The 27969-nt window shown below is 38.2% G+C and overlaps 2 protein-coding genes across 4 annotated transcripts in view; both read right to left on the minus strand.

Moving 5' to 3' along the window:
• Positions 1 to 27969, minus strand: part of LOC131935879 (dipeptidyl peptidase 1) — a 66642-nt gene that overhangs the window by 25177 nt on the left and 13496 nt on the right. The window lies entirely within an intron of this gene.
• LOC131935878 (transketolase) lies at positions 1087 to 6886 on the minus strand. Of its 2 annotated transcripts, none has more exons than XM_059292601.1 (12): positions 6778 to 6886; positions 5965 to 6091; positions 4968 to 5199; positions 4720 to 4817; positions 4407 to 4598; positions 4164 to 4291; positions 3746 to 3939; positions 3368 to 3481; positions 3028 to 3235; positions 2527 to 2741; positions 2000 to 2216; positions 1087 to 1874 (listed from the first exon to the last, which is right to left on the minus strand). In XM_059292601.1, the coding sequence occupies exons 2-12, from the start codon at positions 6069 to 6071 to the stop codon at positions 1702 to 1704; spliced, it is 1878 nt and encodes a 625-aa protein (XP_059148584.1). In that variant the 5' UTR covers positions 6072 to 6091; positions 6778 to 6886; the 3' UTR covers positions 1087 to 1701. The 2 variants fall into 2 exon arrangements, with proteins under 2 accessions (XP_059148584.1, XP_059148583.1); XM_059292600.1 differs by lacking the exon at positions 6778 to 6886 and adding an exon at positions 6580 to 6598.

Here is a 27969-nt window from a genome sequence, read left to right on the forward strand (position 1 = left end):
ATTAGTTAAACTCAGTTTGAGATTATTCTATAATGGGCAGCCTACATTGATATTTGTGGGTGTCTGTATTATCTGTGATACATTTGTCTTTTCACTATTTAAGTGTTTTTTTTATTCACCCATAGTCAATTTTTAAAGCTAACTATGTACAACATGCATCTGTATCAGATAGTTAGAACTGATTTAGTTTGTATGGTAATAGTAATAGAAAATAAATTTTTATTTTAAAAGAGCTATTTTCACTTTTTTTGTCAGTAAATAAAAGATTTGATTATCACTCCATGGTGGTGTCACTAGGTCGGATGTCACCCAGTGCGACACCTCATGGTGTCACCCCCCAATGAAAAACCTATAGGGTATAAATTTGCAATTAGTGTCAACCCTTCCCATTTTGCCAAATAGTGTGACTTTGTGTACACTAATCCACCTATTAATTCATGTGGAAAAAAGCAAAGTTTGCATAGCTAATCAGTAGATATGGTGTCACCCCCACACTGTTGACTTAGCTATTCAAAATATTCAACTAAACTTTTCCTCTGTAAATTTTGGTGTCACTCCCAACCCCTGGGTGATAGCTTTAAAGTGGGCACAGTTAATAGTATCAACATTTATCTAAAATTGGTTATTAATACAGCAGGTTGAAGCATTGTTTTCTCTAAAATTAACAGCTTTTTGTTATGGTGTCACCCACATCATTATCATCAATTAGTACTTAAAAGACTATTTGTACTTACAAGTTCATTCATTAAACTGGCAAAAAGCATTTTACTTCTATACATCTTACAATTTTTTGTTTCACCACCACCCGCCTGTTATGACATTATCCATTCCATTATAAAAAAACTACATTTTAACTTGCATTACACAAAAGATGCATGTGAAAATAGAGTACTGTAGATCCCTGTTAACTAAGGTTCACCGTTTAAAACTTAATTACCAACTATTGGAAACTTATTTATGCATTACAGTTCAGTAATAAGTGAAGGTCAGATTTTGCATTGAAGGGGTAGGTACCACTTATGTGTACAAATGTAAAATGAGTGATTGCTTGAAATATTGATAAGAGTCAAGGAAGAACAAGTCATCTGATTCCAACATTTTTATTAGAAGAAACAAATCATCTGCTATACTGAATTAACACGTATGACAAAATATACAAAAATGTATAAAAACAAAGTTACTGGTCTAATTAATTACAGACAAGTTACCTTGCTCACTAAATAATTCTAATTTATAAACTACTGTAATTTGTAATGTAACTAATACAAAAAAATTGAATAAACTAAAGCAGATCTTTTGCAATACAATGCAAATGGGAATGTACCTAACGTCTGAATATTTGTGTTTCCTAAATTTGATAATTACATTAATAAAAAAAACCCCAGTACATTAGAAACTTTATAAACACCAAAGCAAAGTTATCGCAAAGTTAAAATATAATTTACAAGGATGGAAAAATGCCTCTTAAATTAATTGATTTTTAGAAAATACAGATCAAAGATTGGTAAAACAAAAAAAAATGCTAAATGGATGATGACAACTTAGATGCAAAAGTTATTGCACCATATACAAATGGTTTAACAAGTAAAATTATGCAAGCAATGAAACTAAATCCTTTGTTAACACCTAAATTTGTCCAATGATTTTTCAAATACCTAATTGCCACACTGCAGGCATTAATGTTCCTTTAAATGAAAAGCTTTAGGCAGACAGAATGCTGTTGACAGCTTTGACAATGCAAGAAGCACTAATGCCATACTTCTCCATCAGTTCCTCACACTTGCCACTGCGTGGTATTTCTGGCACAAACAGCCTCTTCACTGTTATATTTGGATAGGCGCTGAGGGCTCCTGCAACAGCCTCACCAATACCACCTGAAAATAAATTTTTTCAAATTCAAATTATGGAAAAATTGTAAATACAAATTTCATGTTATGTACTTTTAGCTGTGAGAGTAGCAGGTCATGAGTATATCCTTGTAATCAAGACAAAAATTCACCTTCTGCGTAGTGGTCCTCCACAGTGATAACTTTTCCACCTGTCTCACGAGCACTGGCTAAAATGGTTGCTCCATCAATGGGTTTGATGGTGAAGGGATCAATGACTCGGATGTTGACATTGCTCTGGGCTAAAATATCTGCAGCTTTCAGGGCTTCATACAGGGTCACACAAGATCCTACTACAGTCACGACATCACTGGTGCTTTGTCTCACAATCTGTACAAGAAATGGTAATCAACATTTTTATTTCATGTATTTTGGCTGGCAGAACTTATGTTTAAAAAAAAAAAAATTTCAAAGTTCAACACTACAATCTACCCATATGAAAGTTTGAGAATTGTTCTCAACACTGAACAGTCTAACAGTCTAGACCTCTTATAAAGAACTAATGGGATAAAGGCAGCACAAGTAAAAGTAAGTGAAACTTGAGCCACAACTAATATACATTCAAGCCTATACTGACTGATGCTGATGAAAATACTGAGGAAGAATACATTTTTAAAATAATTACAAGCATCACATTTACCTTAGCTTTTCCAACAACAAACTCCTCTTCATTGTTGTAAATGACAGGCACATTTGGCCTGCTGGTTCTGATGAAACAGATGCCTTTAGTGTTGGCTGCCAGCTCCACAGCCCTCTCTGTAGACACAGCATCACTGGGGTAAAACACTGTGGACCCAGGGACAGAGCGGAACATGGCAATGTCTTCTAGAGCCATCTGAGAGGGACCATCTTCTCCTGCAGAGAAAATTAGTTTTCTTTTAATCAACAAAGGTATAGCTGTTGTCTGGCCTGCTAGTTTAATAAATTAATAAATAAAGTGATAAACCTGGAATTGTTAACTAACAAAAGTAATTTATTATAGTACAACATTTGCTATAATCAAACCTAAGAAACTATTCAACAAAAAATAAAAGAAAACCTGGTATGTTTATGAAAATAATCACAAATTTTAATGGCATACTACAAATACTGTTATACAGATCACATTATAAAGTTTTTTTTACAAGACATCGAAACTTACCAATGGAGACACCAGCATGAGAACCCACAAAGTTTGCATTGGTCTGAGAGATGGCACCCATGCGGATTTGGTCAAATGCACGAGTGAAGAAAGCAGCAAATGTGCTGATGAAAGGAATAGTGCGATCACGAGTACCACAGCCAATTCCAACTCCCACCAGGTTTTGTTCAGCAATGTAGCACTCAATAAAGCGATCGGGAAATGCATCCTATCAGAGATAAATGGAATGTCTATTAACTGTGAGTCGTGAGGCTGTAAGATACTGCTGAAACATTTACATCAACTGTAATCCCATGTGCCCCAGAGTCATGAGGCTATAAGCTACAGATGAAACATTTACCTTGAACTTCTGGGAATATGTGGAGTTTTTAGTATCCCCGTCCATTGCTACAACTCTATTATTAGCTTTACCAAGCTTCACCAAAGCTGTGCCATATGCTAATCTTGTAGCAACCTGAAAAAATTAAATCCAATTACATTGCTGTGAAAAAGCAAGACCATAAATGAAAAAAAACAACTAAAATTTCCTTGTGTTGTTGAAAATTTTAAAAAATGCAAGTTACAATCCTTAACTGATATTTTCAGATTAAAATAAATTAGAACAGAGCAATATATGATACTTATTATCATATGATTATTCTGCTAATTAGATTAAATTGAAAGTAAATAAAAACTAATATAGGCCTAATTTTAAAAAAGCAGGGGAGATAATGCTTACACTCTCTCCCATTTTATATGAAGGTGGGGCAGACAGAAGAGCTTTAGTGTTGATAGGGGTCAGATCCAAGTTTGGCTGTTGGGCAATGATATTGTGAGTGTCAAGGTTAGCAATGTTTTGTTTGATTGCTTCTATTGCCTCTTTAGCTTTGTCTCCCAATGGCTTGCCGTGCCAGTTATCAGAATCAGCAACACCTGATACATTTAGAAATACATACAAGATGCTGTACAAACAATTTCTTTAAAATTACAATTTGTCAAAATAAAAAAGCAAATTCTTTTGTTTAATAACAACAAGATTTAAATTTTACCAACTAATTGTATTTTACATTAGGATATATTTAATTCTTAAAGAATGGAACACATCCTACAATAATAAAGATGGAAACAGACCAATAAGAATAACATGCTGATGTTACCTGGAATACCCTGGCCTTTGTAAGTCTTAGCTAAGATACAAGTAGGTTTCCCAGTGACCTGGCTTGCTTCCCATAGAGCCTTGCACAGTTCCTCCACATCATGACCATCTACAACATATGTGTTCCATCTACAAAAGGGGAACAAATACACTCAAGACTGTTAGCTTAAATTCAGGCAAAGGTAAGTAAAACTAGCTACAGTTATTAGTTTAGAAGGGGGGGGGGGGGGTGTCGAGGACATACCCAAAGGCTTCCACTCTTGCTCTGTACACATCCAGGTCATGGCCAAGACTTGTGGCCTCACTCTGACCCAAACGATTGATATCAAAGATGGCAACGAGGTTGTCTAGCTGGTAGCGGCTAGAAAAGGCTAGAGCCTCCCAGATGGATCCCTCTGCACTCTCACCGTCACCAATCAGGCAATAAACACGATAGCTGGAAAATGGCAAGGTTAAAACAATGTAAAGGCTATACAATTATTGAATGTATATTGTATTGATATAAGTACAGCATCTTGCTAAAACGCCGCTTAAAGATCCCAACCAATTCTACTTACTCAGATTTGTCAAAATATTTTCCTGTGTATGCCATACCAGCAGCACAGCTCAGTCCCTGGCCAAGAGATCCTGTGGCCACATCCACAAAGTTCAGACGCTGCCAATCAGCAAGAGAAAGGTTAATGTATTTTTATATCTACACACAAATCAAAGCTCGGCTATAAAACAAGCTAATTTTAGAATTTAAAATAATGGAAAATCAAGCAATTCTATACAGTTTGGTAAATATCTCACTAAAGTATCTTACAGGGGTAGGATGTCCCTCAAGGTCTGAGGAGAGTTTGCGCAAGTCTAGGAGCTGAGAGGCTGGGAAAAGACCAGCTTCAGCCCATGCTGCATAGAGTATGGGGGCGGCATGTCCTTTAGACAAAATGAATCTGTCATTGTTGGGGTGACGTGGCTCTTTGATGGTGTAACGCATAGTGTGGAAGAACAGAACTGACATGATGTCTGCTGCAGAACAGCATGATGTTGGGTGGCTGAAATCATAATGCAAAATTCTTAAACTTTAAAATTAATTGGCTGACTGAAATAATGAGAAATTCTTAAACTTAAAAGAAATATTAAAATGTAGGCCTATAAGGAGAATGTGTATGCCAAAAGCACTAATATAAAGTTAATCAATATATTACCATTATTATTCATTATAGTAAATCAAATATGAAAAATGAAGTTAGTAGGCTTAATAATTTATAGTTTATAGGCCTAAATAAAGGATTAATTAATTAATTAAATCAATTTGGCTTGGATGATTTATAAATTATAATGCTTAGAGCTTAATACACTGAAGGCCTAATTTGTGTAAACTGTAAACCAATAATTTTAAAATTTAATTTGGCCTTTTTAAAAAAAAAAAAAACAAACTAATTCTGTTAAGGCCCTAATGCCTAATAATGTCACTAACCACTAATGAATTAGAAAAGTTCTCAGCCTATCTGTCTTAGACCTCTACACTCTACACTCTATCTCACATCTGCAGTATCATAGATTCATAGATCCTAGAATCTAGCTAGATCATTACTTCATTAGGCAAGCTAACAAATAATAAATTAAATATATCTATTCAGACTGTAAACAAAGAAATGCAAAACGCATTTATACAGATCTAGATCTAGGCTTTTTTAGTACATTTACTAAGGCCTAATTTTTTAACCAACAAATGGAAATTGGTTATTAAGTGAAACATGGTTAATAATTTTTAATATGCTGGACTAGATTCTCTAGTGGTCTGACTTTTTGCTTACCCAGAGTTACTCGCATTGGTTGCTTCTATGCTGTGTATCCTCAGCTTATTCGCAATGTCTTTCAAAGATTGGATGGTTTGAGAATCTGGTCTATGGTAGTGACTCATTGCTATGTTGTTAGTAGAATCTAAATGAATAAAATGTTGATCTAAATTCTAGAATCTAGATCTGAATTTGCTAAAGTGACTTGCTCGGTATTCACGCTGTGAAAACAATCACGCGAGACTAACAGAAAGAACGTACCGGCTTAAAACGACCTTGAACCTTAAGCAAAGTTCACGCCAATAATAACTCGGTGTTTCTTAAATTGCTTCCCATGTTATATTTATATTGTAAAAATATATTTAGATTTTATTTTTTTAATAGGCGAAACTTAACAGTAAACTTATCTTTTAACCAACAAAATACATAAAAAACACATTTACAAAAGAAGTAGCATACTCAACCAGCGTTTGTTATATTCTATTTCGCAGCCAAAATATATTTAGGCTGTAGCTATTCAGTCTATTTATCTATTTTCGCCGAGTCATCATGCATAATTTTTTTTTATTGGTGCATGCATGCGATTCGAATACGAATGTTTTAGACTACCCGGAGGATTACCAATAGACCTACACATTTCTATTATATTTACTTGTCAATTAATTGTGAATTCAGGCGTGACTAGCGTTAGGAATTTTATGCATCATCATGACTACAAGGCTGGAATCTTTTCTTATCAGTCACGAATCTTTATTGTTCTTATATGTTAGCCCAAATAGCCTGACTCGAATTATAATAAATCTTGTGATAAGATATTCTTGTTATCCTTACTTGTATAAAATGGGCCTCAGTTTTCTCTCTTATGTTGGAAATCAAGAAGCCGAACCTTTTTATCTAGGTTAAAGATATCAATGTTTACTTTCTCCAGAGACGGCTTACTTGAGATCTGTATTTCAAATGAAAGTGATTAGCCAGTTTAGTTAGAGTAGTGATTGTACTTCAACTAAAGATAGATTTATGGATGTCCACTATAGGGCCTACAATCATAGGTGTGCCATTATTTAAAAAAAAATAACGTTAGCTTACACTAACTGCATTTTTTTGTTAAGTCATCGTGACAAAAATAATATGTATCAAGTGATCCGGGTAAAATGGCAAGGCTAGGCAGGTCAAATATCAACATTCACGCTTCAGTGATTTTCCGGCAACAATCAGACAACAAGTGACAATTATAGATGTGTCTAGAGCTCTATATTTGTATTTGTGAGTGGTAGGGGACATATTCTAATAAGGCCTACACATTATGCACCAATTTTAGGCTTGGTTTATTAACCAGAGCATCAATTATGGTGATGTATGCATGGCGAGGCATACCGTTTTTATTGGTTACCATCTGTTCTGAATTACTGACGTTTGGCTTTTAAAATCTAGAAAATATATAGAAGATTCCCGTACTGTTAAGTGACCCTATAAATAACCAATGGTGACCTTATAAATAACCAATGGTGACCTTATAAATAACCAATGGTGACCCTATAAATAACCAGTGGTGACCCTATAAATAACCAATGGTGACCTTTTACCTGGAACAATTTACCACACGATATCGAAACAATTTTCTATCTGAATACCTCTTTGTTATAAGCACATAGCCTAAGCCAAAAGCCTATAGCCATGTGTATATGGAACACACGACAAAGCTTGTAGTTTTACATCCTGTAGTGTAGTATAACGTAATGAGAATGCTAATCTACCACTGTGTACGGTATGGTTTAACATTGGCAGAGTGTGGGTGTGTGAGTGTATATCAGGGTAACAATGGTATGGTGTGTGTTTAACATTGACAGTATGAGAATGTGGGTATGAGTTTATATCAAGTTAACATTGAAATGGTGCGTGTTTAACATTTGTAGTGTGTAAGTGGGTTCAGCGCTGTAACACCCATGATCGTCATCGTGCAAGGACTGCCATATGGGATTGTCAAGACATTGTCACACTTCCGAGTTGGCCCATGACATCCTGTTGTAGCTCGCATCCTTGTCCCCACGTTAACAGCCCACCATGTACACTGTATCCACGGTGTTAACACTGGGCCACTGCTGTCCTGTTTTACGTCAGCATGTCTACATACAACGGACAACCATATTGTGTCAGTTACACCTCACACACCCACACACTCATCTCATACACTCACAATGAGCAGCTATTGTGTGTGTGTGACAAATAAACAATAAATACTGGGTTCAGCTTTTTCAATTTCCCAAGTTAACTTACTCCACACTATTGTAACTACCGAAGACTGTGTTGAAACCTAAATATATATTTTGTTTTTAAATAAAAAAGGTAATATTATAGCGTACAACACATTTTCTAACACATCACAATGGAAACGCAGCAAAGTCGTTACAGTTGTAGATTCTATTTTAAACTGTGTGCTGCTCGTTAAAAAATGTTATCCAGAATTATTGCCCTTCAGTGTTTAATTAAAGTTTTTAACAATGTTGAGTAGACTCGTCATTGGGTTTCTACGGAAGTTTAGGAAAGTTTTGCCTGTTCTAATGTCGCGTTTCATCAACACACATCCCACTTCTCTATAAAACTAATACAAATAAACAAATCGTAAAGTACAGACCCCCCCCCCCACCAACAGTAAATCACTGAACTACAAAGTTGCCATTGACCTCAGTAGGTAGGTACTTCGACAAAATCCATCAGGCGAGACATGTAAATACTAAGGTAGCGATGGTAGAATTTTTAAAAATATGTTTTTATCAAAGCTTTATGTACCGGTGGGTGAACTATCCTAAACACATTGAAATGGTTCTGTAGCTGGCTGGTGAGTTGCTATACTTTGACGTCAGTCAGGCAAGGCAGTGTACTGCTGTATTTCTTAGTGAGAGCCCATGGCAGGTCTAATATCGTTAGTTTAACGCTCCTGTCAATGGTTGAGTGAATTCGTGAGAACCCAACTCGCTCTGCTAATTCCTTTACTTGGCATTAACAAGCCATCCCGACAGTAAACGAGTTATCCCAATAGCATGGAACCCAAAGTTCTGTGCTCTGACTTTTAAAGGATGAAAACTGACCCTCTCCCTACTGGACACGATGACCACACCTTCTACAAACGGACCATATCCACATACATACAAATTATTGTTCAAGTGACGAAATTGGCCCACCAACTAGTAAAGTATTGAAAGACTGCGGACATTTACCATTAGCATTAACTTATAGTTGAAACGACCAACCCTGGTATTTTATCAAAATCAGCATTTTAATTTAGGGCCTGCCGCTGTCTTGCTATTTATTTAGGCCTGTTTGATTCAACACACCAGTACTGGTAGCAGAGCACTGTTTGCATTACTTTACCTGCTCAGGGGAAGTAACAGAAAAAATTGTTTCAACACGAATGCCGAATTTAAAATTATATGCATTACCTCCCTTGAATTTTATACTTCAAAATGTTCGTTTTTAGGGAAGGCATAGTTTTCAATTATTTACTAATTTATAAATTATTTATAACTAAAGGAGTTATGAATATATGAACTCCCCTAAACTTTCTTGTAAATTGATGTATTTTATTTGTCAAGTTGTGTCAAAACCTCTCGTTTTAAGAGAATACACATTGGAACGAAACATTCTTATAATATAGATTGTACTGCTTTATGATAATAAGAAGTAAATTAACAAATTTCGAAGGTTCGTGATGACCCGTAAATTGCGGAAAGTAGGCCCTACCACTTCCGGTTACCAAAAATCGCTCCATAGTTGATAGAAACCAACGTTAAGGACCTAATACAACCACCACAATAGTCAACCATTGTGTATATGGTGCTGATCAGCATCAACAGTTCAATCTAAAGTCCAGGAGATAGACAGTAAACACATCTTTTTTCTAATTCAGGTTGATGAGCCCCAGTGATATACTTAGGGACCTACCTAGCTAGTCTCGGGGATTCCACCCCCCCCCCGTGATATACTTAGTTGCCTAAATACCCCGCCATATCTAAGTGTGCTGGTCTTAGTCTGAGCTTGTGTTAGATTTTCTTACCCCCCCCCCCCACTCCCCATCCTCACACCATACACACCCCACCCACCTCCACTCACATTACCGCTCCGTACCATTTGGTTGTTGTTTAAAAAAAAATGTTTCCTGAGTAATAAATAGTCATCAAGACACGCAAACCAAAGTAAAGCTACGCGTTCGAACCTAGGGTTCAATGATGAATTAGAGTTCATCTGACTGTGTGATATTATGGGCATTTAAAGCACACTTAAAGCTAATTTATTGCGGCTTGATGTAGGTTTTTCATAGTTTTTAATAATGTGCTAAACTGGGCTTTCCCCATATTGCATGTTTTCCTTATTTCCTTACAAATGCAAAAAAAAAATAAAAAAATTCAGACTTGTACAGAAGATATTCTTAACGTACTTTAGAAAGATGTTCTTGCATACATTTAAAACTGCAATTTTTTTTAATTGAAATTCGTGAACAGGTAGGGCCTATAGAAGCAGTAAACCACCTTGACTGGCCTGCACTGGTGAAACGTGGTGTACATTGTGACGCCATCTTGCTGGTGCACACCCACATCTCGCCCCACATCTCGCCCCTATATCTCGTCGCGATTGAGTAACGCGTGTTTTGATGGGTCAGATCTGACGTTCAAGCTATGAAGGCCAATAGCGATAGGTAAGTGTGATGACACGGTAAGACATGTGGTTCACATAATTCAGGCCGAATTGCTAGACATCTTTACGTAGATCACAACCCATCATATTATACACATTTTCCAGACCCCCCCCCCCCCCCCCCCCCCCATACACAATGTTTAAATTTTTTTTGGGCATCTCACTATTTTAACTAAACGTGTTTATTCCATCTTCTTTATCAAAAACGTGCCATGTCTAATGTTTAGTTCAATGAATTAACATATTAGCCAGTTATGCCGCACCTTATTTGTCCAAACTTTCAAATGTCACTTCATCCATTCCATCTTTCAAATGTCACCCTATAGACATTATGAGCAAAAAAAAGCATGTGCTTATTTTACTAACATAGCTGTACAAACCATGCTTTGCCTTTGAAGACAATATAACAAAACGAAAAGCACTCGTTCCCCTAGGGTTGTATAATAGGAACATAGACACAGCAACATAGACTAGTTGTAGAATAGGAACTTTGACCTTAGATAGGATGCAGCTAAAGTACGGTTCGCATGTTTTTATGATCTCGATAACCTTGGTATCGTGACGTCTTCGTGCATTCTCGTACTCGTGACGGGTACCCATTAGAGCTGGGTAAACTCAGGCATATCGTATGGTCTCTAGCTCGGGTTCTGATCTCGGGCTAGCACTGTGTGCTGTACCACTCGAAAATGCCGACCATTTAGTTATACATTATAATATTTGTTACACTAATCTGATACTGAAGATGGTGTTATGGTGTTTTTAGTTGTTATCGATGTTACGCTTAGCGGATAGTAAAGATGGTGTTATGGTGTTGTCCCGCAGACATCAATATTGAAGATGGTGTTAATGTGGTATAAATTGTCATCAATGTACACCAAACAGCTATTGAAGATGGTGTTATACTGTGGTTACCAAGACATCAATCGTATAAAAAGTTCATCCTGTACCAGAAAACTACCAACCACAAGTTTTATTTGCATCATCCCCAATGCGCATGCGTGGAGCTGTAACCGTCCCACGTGGCTTGCATCAGACGACACGGTTCCGGTCCGTCACGTATGCAAATGGGAGTCATCAAGTTAAAACTGTGTCAAAAAGTTTGTGTTTATTTGCGGCGAAGAAGATTTAAGAAGACTATTTTCGGCAAAGGCTTTCGTTTATGCATACCAACATTTTTTTTAAACAACATGTAATGTAAAATTTACAACAGGAAAATAAACGAAATTCGCATCTAAAAGCCTACACGTTTTAATGAATGTTACCAGCGAATTAAAGTAAAAAAGGCCTGACATTAAAATAAAGAGTTTAATATGCGAAACAAAAAGTTTTGCATAATTTTGAAATTAGATGCCGCTTCCAAATTAAAGCAAAAAATTACAATATATTTATTATAAGAACAATATTTTAAAATGCACAAATAAAAAAAAACCACAGACAAATTTGTTATAAAATAAAAAAAATATTTTAAAAATGTATTTTTATTTTATAACAAGTTTTGTCAACATTAATTTTCTTCAGCTAGATGAAATCAGTGAAAATTAAAGCGTTTGGTGCCGTGGATATATCATCAATGTTCCAGTGAAAATTAAAGCGTTTCAACACTGCAGGTTAAATCAGGGGTGGACTGGCCAGCCAGTTTACCTGGAAATATCCCGATTGACCCCCAGGTAAAAAAGTATCCCGGTGGGCCCCGAGGTGAAAAATCATGGTGCCCCCCCCCCCCCCCGGAACGGTGCTGTACTAGAACTTTTAGTGATTTGAATTTTTAAAAATAATTTTTCACGTGAATTTCCAACTAGCTGAGGCTGAGCATCAAGTTCAATGGGAAAAAATAAACCTTGAAAATTTTAATATTTGGTAGGGTGGGTGGGTGGGTGGGGGGGGGGGGGGGGGGAGGAGCGGGGGTTAAAATTTACCTGGCCCCTTGGACACAGAAAGTAATGTATTAGACTTCAGATTTCATTTAACAATTCCTACATCATAAAAACTCTTTTATTAATAAAAATTCTTTATAAAAGCTGCCTCGTTAGCAAAGTGTTTAAAAAAATTATAATTCTTACAAAAGTCCAGTTGAATTAACATCTTGGTTCACGAACCAGTAATTCAGTGAAAGGGTAAGCTGGACATTAATTCTATTTTATCCTTTATGATGGGCAGTGACAGTTGCGAGAGTAGTGCGCATGTCAGACATTTACGTGACCCGCTGGGGAGCACTTTGGTGGAATAGTCAAACCGGAGCCGACGTGAAACCCCGGCTCTGGCTACAACTTCAAACAGATGAATCTCCCCCCCCCCTCACAAGCATATTTAAAGTATCAAGTAAAACGTACTCAAAAATATAAAATGTCGACATTAAAAATAAAAAAAAAATGTATTAATTAAAAAATTTAAAAAACGAAAAAAAAAATAATAATTCCACAATATTTTTTTTTTTACGGTTAAGAATCAAATGAAGACATCATTTACACAGGAAATTGTTTAATATTTTCCCACACGTTTTCCTAAAGTAAAATTCATGTACAGACAGACATCAAACACTCAAAGGCCGAAACAGTTCCTATTGGCAGACAAGGCTGCAAGACAAATCATCCCTCATCTGATGCTGACAGACTTTCTGAATATATTTTCCCCCAGTGGTCGTGAAAGTTCGTTGAGTGGTTATCTCCCTGCAGCGGCATTTACCTCCCTTGTGTAAACAATTGTTGTCCTGCAGTTGTTTCCCTCCCCGCCTCACTTTTTATTTATACACAAGCTAAAAAAGAAACTTAAAATTTGAATTTACACGACTACGATCCATAATAGCGTGCATAAATTCTCGGCTAATTACGATCCAGGGGTGAAAAAAAAATTAACTGCTTCAAACAGTGTCCAACTCAAGTGTGAGAGTTTGGTGTCTGTTTTCTTAAGGGCTACAGCATAGGGAGAGAGGTAAGTCATACACGTGGTCATTAGTGGATCAATATTTTTAATAATTAATTGAGATTGTTGTTTTGTAAATATATGACAAAACTATTCACTTGATGACGTAGTACTGTGTGGTGTACTATTCAGTTGATGACGCGAATCATTTCAGTTTAAAAGTTTCGACTTCCGTGAACTCTTTTTTTCGTAGGCGCCTTTTGAAAAATCAATTGTCTTATTTGATAAAGTTATTTTAAATTGCTAGAATTCATTCATAATTAATTAATATATGTATTGTTTGCATTTTGAAATTAAAGAAATAAAATCTATAACGAGCTTATTTTCTTACTATCTACGCTCACAAACAAATGAAGATTAAAATTGATAAAAAATGTATTTTAAAAAATCGAGCAGTCAGCTTTATGTACTCTAGGGCACTTGTTCCTGAGTTCGTCAATGTAGGACACTTGTTCCTGAGTTCTGCCACGTAGGGCACTTGTAGGGCACTAGTAGGGCACTTGTTTTTGTGTTATGTCATGTAGGACACTAGTTCTCTTTTTTCTGCCTTTATGGGTACTTGTTCCTGTTTTCTGCCATGCACTAGTTCTGCTAAACATAAGCTCTGTACGTTACACAGGTTAATTTAATCAGGTGGAGAAAAGTATTACTCACGCATTATTGTATTACATTCTGTCCAAATGCACAACCTATTAAATAAACCGGGAGTGATCTCCCCTAAACTTTCTCGAATACTCTTATATAAAATAACAGGGGATGGGAACTCGGGCTATAGACATGATTTTTAATCCATTTTAAATACTTAAAGTTTTAAAAATAGAATAAAATCTCGTAGACAAATTAATTGTACACCAAGTGAAGGCCAAATAAACAAGTTAATTAAAAAGTCTAGTGACAATTTTAGCGCAATTTCCTTATGTTATCTAAAAATAGCTCTGTCGTAGCGTAAATCAAGAGCAGGGTTAGTAAAACCATTGGTTAGTTATTAAAACGTTTTTTATTTTTAAAAAAATTCAGTATTTTACATGTTTTATTTACAATAGAGTTACATGACTAAAAACCATTGCGCGCCTAGCTACTGAACGTGATGACGAAGCCATAGAACGTGATGGTGCAGCTATTGAACGTGATGACGCGTGTGGTGTGGTTGGAAAAAATGCCTACTAATTCGGTCCAAATTTTAATTAATTCAAAAAAATTTTTGTGACCGAACGAAAGGATATTTTTGAAAACTTTCTTCGGCAATATTGTTCTAAATTATGGCAGGAATCGATTGGTACATGTTTCAAGTCGCTAAGTGGTCTGGTTGCCGAGATATGGGCTAAAAACTGCTTTTTTTCGAGGTTTTTTGGCTTTTCCGGGAAATCCATGAAAGAAACCCGGAATTTTTATAGCCTATGTTCATCCTCGTAACTTTCTTAACATAATTGCTTTTGGAACTAGTCATCGATATTGCTTCGTTGAGGAGGAGATACGACTTAAAGCTGCGGACACACATCCATCCATTCATTCATTCATACATTCATACATCCAGAAATGACGGGTTAATAAACGCAATTCTCCAGAATGGAAATTGCGCTAAAAAGCGCATAATAGTGCGCAATATTATTAGTACTTTTAAAATTTACATTAGTTTTTTGAGAAATCGGAAGTAGCGTAAATTACTACTTCCAGACAACGGAAATTACTCAAAATGTAACAGAAGGTAGAGAATTAGATCTTTTACTTACATGTGAAATTTCATTTATCTATCTAAAATAGTACTCAAGTTATAGGCTTTTGAAAAATTCAAAGTAGGAAAAGTACCACTTCCGGTTATCGGAAATCGCTCAAAAGTTGATACAGATCTACGGTTTTGATAAAATACTTATATATGAAATTTCATCAACCTAGCTGTAACGGTACTCAAATTATCGTGTTTACACACGGACACACAGACAGACAGACAGACACACAGACAGACACACAGACATACGGACAAGATTGCAAAATTATGTTTCTCCGTATCAGTGAGATGTAAAACATCGAGATTTGTAAAAATCTCGATTTTTTTTTTTTGCACGATTACAAGACTTTCTCTATACTTCGTATATACGAGAAAGTAAAAATAAGCAATTAAAAATGTCAAAAAAATGTACGTTTACTCTATGAAATAAACCGGCAGTGATCTCCCCTAAACTTTCTCGAATATTTTTATATAAAATAACAGGGGATGGGAACTCGGGCTATAGACATGATTTTTAATCCATATTTAATACTTAAAGTTTTAAAAATAGAATAAAATCTCGTAGACAAATTAATTGCACACCAAGTGAACGCGAAATAAAAAAGCGCATAATAGTGCGCAATATTATTAGTACTTTTAAAATTTACATTAGTTTTTTGAGAAATCGGAAGTAGCGTAAATTACTACTTCCGGTCAACGGAAATTACTCAAAATTTAACAGAAGGTAGAGAATTAGATCTTTTACTTACATGTGAAATTTCATTTATCTATCTGAAATAGTACTCAAGTTATAGGCTTTTGAAAAATTCAAAGTAGAAAAAGTACCACTTCCGGTTATCGGAAATCGCTCAAAAGTTGATACGGATCTACGATTTTGATAAAATACTTATATATGAAATTTCATCAACCTAGCAGTAACGGTACTCAAGTTATCGTGTTTACACACGGACACACAGACAGACACACACACACACACACACAGACATACGGACAAGATTGCAAAATTATGTTTTTCCGTATCAGTGAGGTGTAAAACGTCGAGATTTGTAAAAATCTCGATTTTTTTTTTGCACGATTACAATACTTTCTCTATACTACGTATATACGAGAAAGTAAAAATTTCACTAAATAAATGTATTAAACTAAACATATTAAAAATCTTTACAGCTAATTTATCTGATTTATATCCTACACTTTTCCTGTCTATAACTGAACGTGTCTGATATTGTTACACCTGTCATGTGACCGTGTCTGATATTGTTGCACCTGTGTTTAGACCGTGTCTGATATTGTTACACCTGTGTTTAGAACGTGTCTGATATTGTTACACCTGTGTTTAGACCGAGTCTGATATTGTTACACCTGTTATGTGACCGTGTCTGATATTGTTACACCTGTTATGTGACCGTGTCTGATATTGTTACACCTGTGTTTAGAACGTGTCTGATATTGTTACACCTGTGTTTAGACCGAGTCTGATATTGTTACACCTGTTATGTGACCGTGTCTGATATTGTTACACCTGTTATGTGAACGTGTCTGATATTGTTACACCTGTGTTTAGAACGTGTCTGATATTGTTACACCTATGTTTAGAACGAGTCTGATATTGTTACTCCTGTCATGTGACCGTGTCTGATATTGTTACACCTGTGTTTAGAACGTGTCTGATATTGTTACACCTGTGTTTAGAAAGTGTCTGATATTGTTACACCTGTGTTTAGAATGTGTCTGATATTGTTACACCTGTCATGTTACCGTGTCTGATATTGTTGCACCTGTGTTTAGAACGAGTGTGATATTGTTACACCTGTGTTTAGAATGTGTCTGATATTGTTACACCTGTTATGTGACCGTGTCTGATATTGTTACACCTGTTATGTGACCGTGTCTGATATTGTTACACCTGTTATGTGACCGTGTCTGATATTGTTACACCTGTGTTTAGAACGTGTCTGATATTGTTACACCTGTGTTTAGAACGTGTCTGATATTGTTACACCTGTTATGTGACCGTGTCTGATATTGTTACACCTGTGTTTAGAACGTGTCTGATATTGTTACACCTGTGTTTAGACCGAGTCTGATATTGTTACACCTGTGTTTAGCACATGTCTGATATTGTCGCACCTGTCCTCACCTGTCCACAGACATGATCAGAGCATGGCTGTGTCTAGCCGTTACAAGCGCGTGCTGTGCACTCACTCACGCTCAAGGTTGCTGGTTCCAAGGACAGTTCTTTTACGTAAGTCTCACCCAAACTCACTCTAACCACCCAACCCAATCTAACCACCCAAACCCACTCTAACCACCCAACCCAATCTAACCACCCAAACCACTCTAACCACCCAACCCACTCTAACCACCCAACCTACTTTAACCACCCAACCCTCTCTAACCACCCAACCCACTCTAACCACCCAACCCACCCAACCCACTCTAACCACCCAAACCACTCTAACCACCCAAACCACTCTAACCACCCAACCCACCCAAACCACCCAACCCACCCAACCCACTCTAACCACCCAACCCACTCTAACCACCCAAACCACTCTAACCACCCAAACCACTCTAACCACCCAACCCAATCTAACCACCCAACCCACTCTAACCACCCAACCCACTCTAACCACCCAAACCACTCTAACCACCCAACCCTCTCTAACCACCCAACCCACCCAAACCCACTCTACCCACCCAACCCACTCTAACCACCCAACCCACTCTAACCACCCAAACAACTCTAACCACCCAACCCTCTCTAACCACCCAACCCACTTTAACCACCCAAACCACCCAACCCACTCTAACCACCCAACCCACTCTAACCACCCAAACCACTCTAACCACCCAAACCACCCAACCCACTCTAACCACCCAAACCACTCTAACCACCCAAACCACTCTAACCACCCAACCCACCCAAACCACCCAACCCACCCAAACCCACTCTACCCACCCAACCCACTCTAACCACCCAACCCACTCTAACCACCCAACCCTCTCTAACCACCCAAACCCACTCTAACCACCCAACCCACTCTAACCACCCAACCCACCCAAACCACACAAACCCACTCTAACCACCCAAACCACTCTAACCACCCAACCCACTCTAACCACCCAACCCACCCAAACCACACAAACCCACTCTAACCACCCAACCCACTCTAACCACCCAACCCACCCAAACCACACAAACCCACTCTAACCACACAACCCACTCTAACCACCCAAACCACCCAACCCACTCTAACCACCCGAACCCACTCTAACCACCCAACCCACCCAAACCACCCAACCCACCCAAACCACCCAACCCACTCTAACCACCCAAACCACTCAAACCACCCAACCCACTCTAACCACCCAACCCACTCTAACCACCCAAACCCACTCTAACCACCCAATCCACTCTAACCACCCAAACCCACTCTAACCACCCAACCCAATCTAACCACCCAACCCACTCTAACCACCCAAACCACCCAACCCACTCTAACCACCCAACCCACTCTAACCACCCAACCCACTCTAACCACCCAAACCCACTCTAACCACCCAACCCACTCTAACCACCCAACCCACCCAAACCACACAAACCCACTCTAACCACCCAACCCACTCTAACCACCCAAACCCACTCTAACCACCCAAACCACTCTAACCACCCAACCCACTCTAACCACCCAACCCACTCTAACCACCCAACCCACTCTAACCACCCAACCCACTCTAACCACCCAACCCACTCTAACCACCCAAACCCACTCTAACCACCCAACCCAATCTAACCACCCAACCCACTCTAACCACCCAAACCACCCAACCCACTCTAACCACCCAACCCACTCTAACCACCCAACCCACTCTAACCACCCAAACCCACTCTAACCACCCAACCCACTCTAACCACCCAACCCACCCAAACCACACAAACCCACTCTAACCACCCAACCCACTCTAACCACCCAAACCCACTCTAACCACCCAAACCACTCTAACCACCCAACCCACTCTAACCACCCAACCCACTCTAACCACCCAACCCACTCTAACCACCCAACCCACTCTAACCACCCAAACCCACTCTAACCACCCAAACCACTCTAACCACCCAACCCACTCTAACCACCCAACCCACTCTAACCACCCAAACCCACTCTAACCACCCAAACCACTCTAACCACCCAACCCACTCTAACCACCCAAACCACCCAACCCTCTCTACCCACCCAAACTACACTAACCACCCAAACCACTCTAACCAACTAACCACCCAAACCACTCTAACCAACTAACCACCCAACCCACTCTAACCACCCAACCCACTCTACACACCCAACCCACTCTAACCACCCAACCCACTCTAACCACCCAACCCACCCAACCCACTCTACCCACCTAAACCACACTAACCATAGCCGATCTTACCTGATGATACCTGCTGATATGTTGCAATCTATCAAAGTCTGGCGAAAATTGATACTAACAGAGAGATACGGTATACAACTAATCGTTATTGTAACTAGGCTTAGTAATCAAATTAAATTATTTTAACAAACTCCATGGTTACTTTATGAAAATCACGTGTGGTTTAATTAACTTTATGAAAATACTTTTACGACATTTAAAAAATACCTGTTTTCTTTTTAATAAATACCGTTTCCCTATAAAAATTTACATGCATTATTAAATTTAAATAGATTTTATCGGAAGCATCTCAAAATGTAAAAAAAAAAGTAAAACGCTAATATTTAGTTGTTTTATTTTTGTTTTCGTAAATAATTTAAATGTTAGATTTTAAGAAATAAAAAGAGGGGAGCTTAGCCTGTCACAGGGCGGTAACTGTGTTGTGTTTACCTTCTGTATGAATAATGTGCTGCGTCAACAAAGAGATAGTGGCTTAAAGGATGGGAGAAGGGTGGGGGTGGTAAGTCGCTGTTATAGAGGGGGGGGGGGGGGGGTTGACACGCTGAAGAAGAAAAATGACTTCACGTCCAATAGAAGCTTAAATTTTCTTGGTCACTGTACCAAATAATAAACATATGTAGTTACACATTTAAAACTTTAGAAGTGTACTTATAGTCTGCGTGTCGCAATTAGCATACGCCTGTAGCTTAGATTGTCGCAACAAACAAAACAACACTTGTCAATTTTAAGCCAGGCCTTTACTGTCATCACGAAAACTGATGCAACCCAACCCATCTGACCATGCAACCCAACCCATCTGACCATGCAACCCAACCCATCTGACCATGCAACCCAACCCATCTGACCATGCACAACCCAACCTATCTGACCATGCAACCCAACCCATCTGACCATGCAACCCAACCCATCTGACCATGCAACCCAACCCATCTGACCATGCACAACCCAACCTATCTGACCATGCAACCCAACCCATCTGACCATGCCAACCCAACTCATCTGACCATGCAGCTAACACCATATACGTGTAAATGTTACCTATCATCAAATTATACCTGTATTGTTATCTCCCAATTACATAAAAAAAATTCTACTTATTGTCACCACATTCACATGTAAACTGTTACCTTTCATCATCCATTTTAACTTTTAACTTGTAAATGTTTTTTTTTTGTATTCGCTACACATCCCCCATTTACCTGTAAACTGCTACACCCCCCCCATTTACCTGTAAACTGCTACACCCCCCCCATTTACCTGTAAAGTGCTACACATCCCCCATTTACATGTACGGTGCTCCCTATCGTTGCAGTACGGCCAGTTCTCACCTGATCCCTGCCTGTCCTGTTTCTGCTTTGACAACGGCACCATCGACTGCTTCAACATCGTCTGCCACACCTGCCTGTTCTACTACCACAGGCCAGGTGAATGCTGCGCCTCGTGTGAACCACCCGCCCCCGCCCGCCCCGCCGTGCCCCCATCCCAGGTAGGTGATAGATTGGTGACGTAACCTGTCAATCAAATCGGTGGACACCACGTGATGTCAGTGACATATGGCTGTCACGTGACTTAATCGTTTATAATATAGTTTAGCGCAAGGGATTATTTTAAATAACACCTCCCCCCATTCCAGTTTTGACCCCCATTTGGAGATTCAGAACATTAATTAAGAATTAAATCTAAAAATAATTGATTTATTTGGAAAGAAATTGTTAAAAATTAAGAAATTATTTAGATTTTTCTAGATTAAATTTTGGCGATTGTTTACTTAGATAAAATAATGTAGATCTTGGCCTGAATAAATTGACCAAAATTTAAAGTGCGCGTAATTTTTTTAAAACGACATCTGGATGTGTCACTGGTTTGATCAGTTCACAAACTCCCTTTGTATAAAGGTTGGGGGGGGGGGAGCTGTCAGAGACGCCCCACCCCACCCCGTATGTCCACAGTTGTTTATCTACAGCTTGGTTTAAAGTCAGGCTGTCGGATTAAAATGAATGGACACATTCGTTACAAAATTCGAGCGTTGATCACCATGAAATTTGTCGTTCAGAAAAATAGCGACAAAATCAATCAACCAAAACAACAATTTTTATTAGTATTAAAAAACATTAATTGAAAGGCAAATGTTATTCTTACATTTACAATTAAATTTAAAAAAAACATGTGATGTCATTATATCAGTTACTTATATTAATTTTGTTTATAAAGTTCCAACTTTTATAACTCATTTTAAACTGAAACATTTTGTCGATGTACTAATGCATCTAACGAGGCCTAACCTTCAACAAATTTTTTAAATACACGAGGCTATTTTCAAATATTAAAAAAAAAACAATGAAAAAAAAAACAACTTTTACAAAATGGCCCAATACATCCCGACCTTGTCAGGCCAGTTCTGCTAGTGTTTCCTGTCATGCGCAGAGCCGATTGTTCTTCTAATCCCTGAAATAATCCACTCTAAAAGCTGTGTAACTGGGAGATCCGTCTAGTGCATGGAGATATCACTCAGCGGTTCTCAAATAGTCCTAGTGAATCTTTCCGCAGACAACGCAATTCATGTGACGAAACTCTTAACCCCACCCCGCTCCCACATAAAAGGGACAATTTTAAAATCTTTTACGTCAAAACTTTATCGTTTTTCCCCGGTTCTGTGTCCTTGTAATGTGGCTTTCACGTCAATTTGGGAACCGCTGAGCTAAGCCTCTGGTCGCCACATCAACCTACTAGCGCTGTGTGTTGATTAGATTAGTGTTAGATCATTACACAATTGGGTATAATCTTATGGGTAGACAAACTAACTTTACACCGGTGGTGGGTGATTGGTCAGAATATTGTCATGTGACTTTACTGAAAACGTCTTGGTATTTGGCAAAGGGCTTTTTACATTTTACAAAGGTTGTAAAATAAATATCGTATTTAAAAAATGAAGGATACGAAAAATTAGGGGAGTGGTGGTATCAAAGTGGAGTTAAAGGACAATAATAGTTTTGACAGTTCCACATTATAAAGGAAAATGTTACTGGCATTTTACTAATTTTACTAATTTTCTCTAATTTTCTCTAGTTAATAATTCTTGATAAATGAACGCTTTTGTTTACTTTCTGTAAACAGCCCTTTAGATTCAATGCCGACTTTTGGGGTAGGTCCGCGCCAACACCTACAATCTTTAGCATTAAGAGTGGTTATTTTGTTTTTTAAATAACAAGAAAGGGTGTAAGCTGTATGCTGTACTACAGCTGATGAAGGCGCGGGCCTAGCCCACTAATGCCATTCTGTAGTAGATCATTAGATGTCAATATCTAGAGGTGGTGTCTGGTATGAACTTGCGAGTCTGCTTGCTCTAGTTTCACTTTGCTTTGGTTATCAGTTCACCCCAAGTTTGCTTGATTTGTCCATGTCGTGTTGTCCATGTCGTGTTGTCCATGTCGTGTTGTCCATGTCGTGTTGTCTATGTCGTGTTGTCTATGACGTGTTGTCTATGTCGTGTTGTCTATGTCGTGTTGTCCATGTCGTGTTGTCCATGTCGTGTTTCCCACGTGGTATTGTCTATGTCCAGTTGTACATTTTTTAAAATGTCGTTTTGTCCTTGTCGTCCATGTCCATGTCATACATGTCCATGCCCTCATGAGATTAGAAGAAAAAAGCCCATTCAAGATGACCGGCTCCTTGTAAACAAAACAATTCGGTCAATGACACAAAGTCTGGTGCACAAAGGTATCCGAACGTGAGAATTCCCGAATTTTAAGAGATAAATTTTGTGAAACATTCACATTTTCTGCGTAAGCTAGAATTTGACGTCACTGTTGTCAAGATTATTAAATGTACAAACAAATTCTAGCGTTACTCGTACGATGAAAAATAGGAGACAAAAAATAGTTTTGCCTGCAGCATCCCCCCCCTAAAAAAACAACAACAACAGAACTATTTGTCTCAATGCCAGCTTACCCTTCTAATGCACTCTGACGTGTTTATTTCTCAAATAGCAGACGTGTATTCATCCGCGATGACATCAGGTTTTGTTACTAAGGTTTGGGAATATTATGTTAGCTCTAATTAAAACAATATCAGATCGTCGGAGCTTCCATTTTAGACTTTCAGAATTTGAATTACACACTAAAGCTGAGATTTGGGAAAATTCTTTCTGTATAAGTAAATACATCAGGCAAATTTTATTTTGTTTCTACCATAATATTAAATTCGTTTTTTGCGACGAAATTTCGTATTTAGTTAAAAAAACTTAGGTGACGAAGATATTTTAAAATATAATTATATATTACGTTATTTTAGCAACCTCAATCTTCCCCAGGTGTCGCACCTCCTTCCCTTCCTACTGGATGCTTGAAGTCATTTTGGGACACCCCCCTCCACCATGTCCAGTATGTTATGTGTCTGTCATCTTGATGTAGGCGTGTGTATGTTGCTACTATGTATGTGTCTGTCTGATAGTATGCTGTAGTTCAGGGGTCTCCAAACTACGGCCCGCGGGCCAGATGCGGCCCGCGATGTCCTCTCATCCGGCCCGCGGAGATCTTTTTGTGCACGGAAAAACCGTTTGTTGGTGATGGCTGAGGAACTTTGCCCAGAAAAATCAAAGACAAGCCTGGAAGAAACTGGCCCCCGAACTGAAATTTGATAGTTAATGCGGCCCTCGGACTGAAAAGTTTGGAGACCCCTGCTGTAGTTGATTACTTTGTTCTATTACCCCCAGCTTGCTGTATGTGTATGTCTGCCTGTATGTTGTAGTTGGCCACTTTGCGCCCCTTTCTTGCTGTATGTGTATGTCTGCCTGTATGTTGTAGTTGGCAACTTTGCGCCCCCTTTCTTGCTCTGTGTTTACCATTTACTCCACAGCTATGGGAGGTTGAAGAGCCGAACGAAGGGATGTAACTCTACCTAAAAATAGTTCTAGTAATTTAAAGATGGCGGCGGAGTGGGAGTGTCCATTATGTATCATACGATATCCAACGTAGAAGTAGTGTAGCTAGTTTTTATACTTTTATACTTGTACATACTTTTGTAAGTGTAATTTAGTATTTTTTCTTTTCGTCCTTCACCTTGAAATGTTCAGTATCGGAGAGATACCGACCCGGGGGAGATTCACGAAACGTAACGTCACGAAGTTCTAGACCTTTCTGGAGTAATTAACTTTCATAATGAAGGGACATAGCTCATGTTAATAGACAGAAATAAAGCATTTTGTGAACAGAAATTGTGTTGATTTTGCTGTAGATTTTTGTAGATCTTTCTTGTTGATAATTTTAGCTGACAAGAATGTCAACGAATAGGTTTCTACACCAAAAGATAGTGCACCAACCAACTGTTGTGTAGGCACCATGGATGGCTATCAAGACACCATTGGCTGTTGTGTAGGTATCCTAGAGCGGACGAAGTGGTCTAGCGGTAGAGAACTGAAAAACGTGGGGCGCCGAAGTAAAATTTATATTACTATTGATTAGATAATACTATTGACTTTTATTAGGGAGCTTGTAGAGAGTCAACAGTATTAGAAACTGTAAGAAAATCACGGCGCCCCACGTTTTTGATCGCTTATAGTAGAGTGATCGCTTGCATTATTGTGATGTATAGCAATTATTTTCTACTTTTTAGTTCAATCAGAAAACGTGGGTTTTTTAAAACTTTTTTAATGATTATTATTTTCTACTTTTTAGTCTTTGTCTGTTTGTTTGCATTAAAATCTTGCTATCGATTTTATCTTTTCACTTTTTTTTGGGTAAACGAAGACAACTCGTAAAAAGACAACACGTAAAAAACACGTTGTGTGAATACGTTACTGACTAGAACACATAGATTTGAACCCGTGTCGAGTGGGATAGCAATCGTGTGCCCAACCACTCGACCATATCGTCTCCCCCATTCTGGCCACCATTTGTTACGGTTGTTTGTACACAAACACCGCGTGAACACTACTCAGTAAGCAAAGAGGGAGAGTACCGAACCTTGTTTTCATCAAATTACAGTTACTGGGTTATGTCCCCTTTCCCCCCACGTTTTTACTACAATTATATAGCGGTCTAAAATGCTCAATAAAATGTTTCCATGGATCAATTTAGTAATAATAACAATTGAATATTCTATGGTCATCGGAAACAAAGCTTCCATGAAAATTTCAGCGCGCTAGCTAACTGGGAAGTGCCCGAAATATCGATCGCAAGATTTGATTGGAGAACCAAACAAACAGACGCGAAAGCAAGTTAAAGAAAACGTGGGAAAATAGAAACCACTCATAATGTGAGGCTTCGTACAAGGGACGTAACTAGAAATATAAAACGATTTCAACATTATGAACATAGTCTCCCTTTAATTAGCCAAGAAAATGCATTTGTAAAAACACTTGACAATTAATTAAAATACTTTAATGAATGAACTATGTTGGACTCATTGGCGGCTCACAGAATTTATGAGGGCAACCAGAGCGAGGTTTGTACAACATATTCGTACAACATATTTGGACAACATAGGATTGTATGCTGTATATTCTGCTTCAAACAATATTCCTTCAGCTTTCTTTGAAGATTTCACTACGTACTGAAAAAAATAATAATGACATCACAAATGTGTACCATCGTTTTATCCACCTCTATATCTATACCCTAATACTTAATGAGGTTAATTTAGTATGGAATACTGGGTTAGCATTTTAGTGAATGAACATTATCTTTATTTACTTTTTGGACAAATGTTTTATCTTAGTAGCTATGTTGGCACTGGTTTAACGTCAGCAATTGTTTAACTTACTGAATGGACTAAGTTTAACTTATTTAGTGGATATGGATTTAAGTGAATGTATTGGCACAAGATTTAACTTACTGAGAAGACACAAGGTTTAACTTACTGTGTGGGCACAAGGTTTAACTTATTCTGTGAACGCAAGGTTTAACTGACTGTGTGGATACAAGGTTTAACACAAGGTTTAACTTAATGTGTGGACTCAAGGTTTAACTTACTGTGTGGACACACACAAGGTTTAACTTACTGATTGTACACATGATTTAACTTACTGTGTAAGTGCACACGAAGGGCAGCACTGACCAGGAGCGACCACAGCCGTGGTGCCGTCTTCACAGGGAGGTGGCCTCATGCACAGAACTAGGGCACAGATGGGGTCAAGGACAGCACGCGCTTCCTGAAAATTAATTTTTTGTTTTGTGTGGTTTTAAAAATTATAATTTAAAAAAAAAGTTTAATCGGAAACGTTTTCGAGTTCAAATTATTAGAAAGTGTGGTTTTCAGCAGATCGACCATTGAGTATTTGTAACGCTAATCAATGCATGTTTTACGAAAGTGAAACTGCAGGTTGTAGTTTAAGCTTGATGAACATAGAGATGTAGCTAGCTTTAAGAAAAAAAGAGGGAAAAAAAGACGAAAAAACTAATCTTCAAGTTGTCTACTTTTGCAAGTTTAATATAACTGATTTTAAAAATACTAATTTTTTTTTCAAGCTGAAGTTCATTTATTTATTAATTTTTACGTCCATTATGAAAAAAAAAAAACAACTTGACTAATATTGATTCATGTCAACAATAATAGGGCTGGTAAGTAGGTCACCAACCAGTTCTATGGGTCATGCAGGTTTTATTGAGCCGTAGAACTGGTTGGTGACCTACTTATCAGCCCTATAGTGAAAAGATTCTTGTCAATGAGTTAATGTCCATTAAAGCAACGGTTGAACCAAATGTTACCTGTTGGATACAACCTCACCTGGAGTTCAATGCTGCGACTCTCAACTGCCAGAACTACAAGCACCAGCAGACACAGGAGGTAAATAATCTTCATGGTGGCGGGAGTCACGTGGACAATCTGGCGGGAACCAAAGAATTATCTAATGATGTACGACTTTAGTGAAACAAGTTTTTAACCGTGCCACCCTGACCACACACTCACTCCATACATACATACTGTAAATAAACCTGCACATACTACTCCATATGCATTTCTATCTACACATGACACATGTAGGTGTAGGTGTAGGCGTAGGCCTAGGCTTAGGCGTAGGCGTAGGTCTAGGTCTAGGTCTAGGTCTAGGTCTAGGTCTAGGTCTAGGTCTAGGTCTAGGTCTAGGTCTAGGTCTAGGTCTAGGTCTAGGTCTAGGTCTAGGTCTAGGTCTAGGTCTAGGTCTAGGTCTAGGTCTAGGTCTAGGTCTAGGTCTAGGTCTAGGTCTAGGTCTAGGTCTAGGTCTAGGTCTAGGTCTAGGTCTAGGTCTAGGTCTAGGTCTAGGTCTAGGTCTAGGT

Source organism: Physella acuta, unplaced genomic scaffold (assembly GCF_028476545.2).
Source record: "Physella acuta isolate Inbredline_101_S28 unplaced genomic scaffold, ASM2847654v3 ptg000162l, whole genome shotgun sequence".
Lineage (NCBI taxonomy): Eukaryota > Metazoa > Mollusca > Gastropoda > Physidae > Physella > Physella acuta.